General features: G+C 40.8%; 1 protein-coding gene across 1 annotated transcript; it reads right to left on the bottom strand.

The window, feature by feature from the left end:
* Positions 1–548: 548 nt before the first annotated feature.
* Positions 549–5,036, bottom strand: LOC147169541 (dnaJ homolog subfamily A member 3, mitochondrial-like). The gene is made up of 11 exons (XM_086082947.1): positions 4,828–5,036; positions 4,187–4,323; positions 4,008–4,091; positions 3,677–3,874; positions 3,386–3,538; positions 3,171–3,318; positions 1,831–1,895; positions 1,622–1,750; positions 1,404–1,519; positions 1,145–1,239; positions 549–691 (listed from the first exon to the last, which is right to left on the bottom strand). The coding sequence occupies exons 1-11, from the start codon at positions 5,027–5,029 to the stop codon at positions 564–566; spliced, it is 1,455 nt and encodes a 484-aa protein (XP_085939073.1). The 5' UTR covers positions 5,030–5,036; the 3' UTR covers positions 549–563.
* Between the last annotated feature and the right edge of the window lie 964 nt (positions 5,037–6,000).

Raw genomic sequence — 6,000 nt, 5'->3', positions numbered from 1 at the left:
CACTTTTGCTGAGGCCTTGCCACGTTTTCCCGGCCTGTTTGCTGCCCGCAACTTTAACAACTGGCCCCGTGAAAACGTGCCTCCAATTCCGGATTCATCCGCTTCTTTTGCCATGTCGACCTTCATTTTTTTTTTTGCTAACAAAAAACAAACAAAAAGACAAGAGTGATTTTCTCCCACAAGCTCACACATTCCAAAAACATACGCGTTCGGTTCGTTAAGAAACCAATCAAGCGTGTTTAACTTTTAAGTACAATGCTTTTGCATTTCTTCTTTTTGGACCGTTTGTTTAAAGACATTTATGTAAAGCAAACATAGTGAAGCAGCATTTAGTGGTTATGCTGCACGAAAATGGGGGGGGGGGGGAGGGGGGGGCTAAAGCAAGAAGAAGGATATAATCTGTAATTTAGAAATGTATTTATAAACTAATTTTCAGAAAGCTTAACAAAAAAATTATTTTTTTAGGTAAAAAGCAGTTTTGAAGAGAAAAAATTCTATATTTTTTTTACACGTACTACAGAAGTCTACATTTTGTGTGAAGTGCCCACCTTGTGTTCTGAATTTCAGCTAAACATTTTCTTGAGTTTAGAAAAGAAGCCTCCCTCCTGCTCTTCCTCTGTCTTCTGTTTGTTCTCGCCCTCTGCTGAGCTGCTGGACTTCTCAGCAGAATCTGACGTCTTGGCTCCCCCTGCTGAACGCAAAGCATACTGTCGTCATAATCATCATGTATGAAAGATGGGCAGTCCTTGTATCATTATTTTCAATTAGCGATCAGAAAACCAAACTATTAAAGTGACCCGCTGTTTTGTTTTTAAACCAAAAGCACTTAATAAGTCTTGTTTTTCTATATTTGAAGACCACGTATCTTTACTAATGCTTGTTACAAAAATCCACATCATGAGAATTCGACCAATTAAATCATAAAATCAAATTCAGTTTTGTGGCGGTTTTCTTCCAATTTGTATTTTAAATCTGAGCTTTTAATTGGAACACCCAATGGATGCTCTTTTTAATTGTATCCGCCATATCAAATGGTGGATGGCAGACATCTTTCTTTTGATTTTAACTCATGTAAAAGCATTTTGAGTTCATAAAAAAGTGTTCATAGTCTACATCAAATTTTCCATGTAAGTGAAACACTTACCCGGAGAAGGCATGACGCCATTAACGGTCCCAGAAACATCCGCCTCCTCCTCGGCATAATTGAGTAGCAGAGAGCGCTGCTTCCGCGTCAACTTCCTGCAGAGACAAACAACCAAAATATTGAAATGTACAAAGAGACTTTTAGAGGAGCCTTAAAATGGAAGAGATTATGGGAAATACATTTTTTTAACATCCCTTAATAAGGCTGCTGCTTCTCAATCCAGGTTTTGTTGCGTTCAACCCGTTTACAAGTCTCTTACTTGGGCACTCTGATCTTGATGTGTGCGTAGTGGTCGCCATAGCTGTAGCTGTTCATCCTGCGAATGCCTTTCCCCTGCAGCCGGATCACCTGATCCGCTTGACAGCCCGCGGGGATCTGCAAACAAGGCGGCCAGCACATTCCTTGGATGAAATCTCGCAGGCACGATACGAGTGCCACCTGCAACAATCAAGGACAGATGCTTTCTAACCATCTCACCACTATGCTGATGGTTTCGTAGAGGCCTTGCGCTGTGGCGGTGCCACCCAGGATGGCTTGAGCCACGGAAATCAGCATGTCCGAGTGGATGTCGATTCCGTTGCGCCTGAACACGGGGCTCTTCTCGACCTGTGTGGGCCCATTTCATTGCATATAAACAACAAGGGAAATACATCCACTCACGGTTTCGCCAAATTGATGCGGCTCACCTGAAACGTGATGAGAATTTCCTTCATGCCGACTGACATGCGCACGGTCTGACCGTGCTCAACCCCTGTAGACAAATGCCACAATATTAGGTACAGCAACACAATGTGATATTCAATGTATGAAATGCTGCTCATAATGGACAACATACCACAACTAGGATAGGCAACAATTAATCAATTCTCAAATTGATCAATAATTCTTTTTCAGAATCAGTTGATCGCTGAGAGACTTTAGTTCAAAAATTGCCCCAAAATCCTTGGAACTTCGGCATTTCAACAGTAAATAGAATTCTGTAGTCCTTTATAAAAGCAGATATTATAAATAAAATATTTGCAAACAGCTGCTTTTACTTTGGCAAACAATAATCTAAATTTTTGCATATGTTCTGTCATGTTATGCACAAAATTAGTAAATGAATCGCAACTTATGTCTGTGCATTTTCTGCACTATTAATGTGGGAAAATGTTGTCATTTGGAATAAAGGATGGAAATGAAAGCATACACGATTGATTAATTAATTGACAGATAAAGCGATTGTTAAAATAATCTTTAGTTGTAGCCCTAAAGTAATGTTGTCCAGAGACGCTTTTGTTCATAACATGGACATTAGTTAGCGGAGTCGTTTTAAACCCAAAACAGCAGTATTGAGTTTACATCACATGGAGAAAGCGTCTTTTCCCCCCCAGCAATTGGCCTTCCAAAAGGCTAGCAATTTATCATCAGCCTGACTGATTTCTTACTGTTCTGCATTTCTCCCAAAATACTTCACTTGACATATTGTGATAACATTTTAAATATCATACTAAAAATGCAACCACAACTACAAAAACACCAACACAATTACTGTTTTGATGAATTGTCAGTTGAAACATGTGATGTAAACCTGGCGTGATTTAGATAAAACAAAATGTTACAAACAGGATGATGCAGGGCAACATTATGTAGGGCTGCTCAATTATGAAGAAAATATGAATCACGTTTATATTGGTAATGATTGAAATCACGATTGGGACGATCATTTATTTTTGGGTACAAAACAAGAAAATGTTTTAACGTGAAAAATATTAAGACAAATAAATTATTTGAAAAGCTAATTATGCAAGTTCCTTTTGGATGATTTTTTTGTATTAAATGTGTTATTTTAAAATAAAATAAAAAGGTGCAAATGTATGAATTTAAACAACTCAAAATTAGTATTAATAATCTTTTCTTTTCTTTTTTTACACGATTAGGCTGATTTTGTAATTGTGGAGTGTAATAATTGAAATTGTAATTGAATTAACTGCACACCCTAACATTATGCATATAAATGATGAGATTCTGTCTTCATATTCCCTACCGGCCGGAACCGGCACCGTGACCGCCTGCCTCTTCTTGGTCTGACCGGAACCTCGGCACAGAACGCAGGGCGTGATTACAATGGAACCCTTGCCGCCGCAACGTCGACACGTGCTGCGCATCATGAAAGGACGCGTGTGCACCGACTCCTGTCAAAAAAAAAAAAAGCAGCAGACATGAATGGCTCAAAGAAATTGGGAGAGACGTGCGACTCACCATGCCAGTGCCGTTGCAGAAGTGGCAGTGCGACACTTTGGTACCCGGCTCGCTGCCTTTGCCGTTGCACCTCGGGCAGGCGTCCTCAAGGTTGATGGACAGCTGCTTCTTCACGCCTTTCGCTGCCTCGACAAATGTCAACTCCATCACAAACTAGTGACATGCAGGAGAGAGGAGTCATTTGGCAAGCGATTGTCTGTGGTAGACTTTTTTTTTAATTCTCAAAAATCCGTCAATTTTTTTATTTCAATTGGTTTTTTTTGTGTCGTGAACGGCCTTGTTTTCCCTCACCTCCGGCCGTTGCTCAAACATGCTGTTGACGTCTTGGAAGCCATTGGCGAAATCCCCAAAAATCTTCCTGAAGAGCTCCTCGGGGTTGACGTTAGCGTTGCCTGCTCTGTAGTACTGCTGCTGGCCCGCTCGGTTGGCGTCAAAGCCCGCCGAGCCATACGTGTCGTACTGCTTTCTCTTCACCTCGTCGCTTAACACCTGCCATGCAGCGAACTGAATTTTTATCTGTCCTCTGCATCAGATTTCATTACAGTCTAATGAGCTGTAATGATTAGATATAGTGCACCTAATGAAGAAAAAAGGCTGGCAAGTGTATATTGACAGTCGCTACCTCGTATGCTTCGGCCAGTTTGGCAAATTTCTCTTTGGCCTCTGGGTCGTCGGGGTTTGTGTCTGGGTGATACTTCTTTGCCAACTGTAAACACAAGGAACTCAGATTAGACTGTCATGCAGACTATTTGAGGATCTTCCCAAGGTTTAATGAGGTGCCAACAATGGGGGTGGTCTCACCTGGTAATAAGCTTTTTTTATGTCCTTTTGTGAGGACGTGCGGGCGACGCCCAGCACCTCGTACAAGTCTTGCTTGTTCACACATCTGGCGCTGGTGCGGAGGCATCGGCCTGGGATAATGTGAGGATAACGCAGGGCTGTAGAAGGGATGACGCAAATGCACTTGGTTCAATAAAAGTTTGGTAGACAAGCAAGGCCGCCAATGATTGGTACTCTATTTACAAATTTACATATTTGGAGGTTTTTTGTCCCCCCCTGTGGGGCTCATTTCCTGCTGGGATTAAATGAGAGACAGCACTCACCTGCAAATATTTTAAGAGCCTTTTGATTAGCACCAAATTATTTCCAGGGCATTGGGCAGTTTCAACAAGAGTTTTATATTTCTTCTTAAATTGACTAACTGGGACTAATGGTACTAAATGAAACACTATCACTCACTCACTAAACTGCAAATCAGCAACGTCAGTGATTGACGTTACTAAACCAGTATTATTACGCCATAACATCAGTCATAAACAGATGTAGATTTTATTTGGTAGCACTCAGGTTTAATTTCTCATAACGGAAAGACCGTTTTTAACATTTTAAATGACAGTTGTGACAAGCAATGGAGATGTTTTGCTCACATTAAACTCGCTCACCTGTCAACCGGCTCAATGTCACCACATTTTTTAGGCTCCGCGGGCTCGAGTGAGCCACCAAACCTCCCCAGTGAGCGAACGAGGCCGTCGCCGAACGACACGCATGTCTGGCGGATACAGACAGAAGACGACCGTGGCAGAGTTTGGAAACAAGCGACGTAACGGAACAGCGTGTAGTGAGCCGGCTGGTGGAAGACGCCATTTTAATGTCGTCATTTCCTAGGTGAGAAACGCTCTGCGCATGCGCTTAATGTTTTTCTCGAGGCAGTATTTTCTTCTTATTATCACACGGCGGTTTGCAGACGGAAATATTGCATTACCGCCATCTATAGACCGGCATGGAATGCTGCTTTGGGTTACAAAACGGTTTCTTACCGAAATCAAATCTTTTTTTCTTTTTTTCATATCACCATCTCCTGTTGAACTTTCTTAATAGGTTATTTAAATTTTTTATCATTTCTATTTTAATCTTCTGTTATTGTTGTTTGTACATTTTATTAACTTTTTCTACCATGTACCACCTCTATTTCCTTCTTATATTCTTATTTGTTTGCATTTCCCCACTTTAATGCATAATATCACCAAACAAACGTAAATCTAAGACGACCAAATAAACATGAAATGCAGTTTTTATATAGCACTTCTGTTTATTAGGGGGGAAAGGTGAGAACATGTACTTAAGTTGTCCCCTAAACTTACCAACACTTCTGTGGAGAATGTGTTGCCTCCCCTTTCCTTGCAGAATTGCTTTAATTCAGCCACACTGGAGGGATTTCAATGCCACAGCATTTCAATCAGATTTAAGTCCGGACGTTGTTGCTCGTTTGATAACCTGACCAAAATTCAAACAGCAGATGGCGTCACTTCGCTGTTAATAACAAGGTAGGTCTGTAAATAAATAAATAAATAAATAAACGAACAAATAACAATGACAGAATCTTATTTTAACATATTAGATCCTCTTTTTTTCTTTTTTTTTTCAGTTTTCATGCACCACTAACAAATGTGCTTTCAGCTAGCTATCATGAGTTTGCCCCTTGGCGGTGCGACTGTGACATTCTAATGTCACGTACCGAAGATCAGAGAAAAGCAGAAAGCTTCCCTTTGTGTTAAAGGGACTTTTGCTCTTGGTAACCAATCAATTTAAGTTTGCCTTCTCAAGGGTGAACTCGC

This window comes from Leptonotus elevatus, chromosome 8 (assembly GCF_054856555.1).
Source record: "Leptonotus elevatus isolate MCC_2025b chromosome 8, RoL_Lele_1.0, whole genome shotgun sequence".
Lineage (NCBI taxonomy): Eukaryota > Metazoa > Chordata > Actinopteri > Syngnathiformes > Syngnathidae > Leptonotus > Leptonotus elevatus.
Note: the sequence above shows the minus strand (reverse complement) of the source record. Positions and strands in the feature narration are given on the sequence as shown.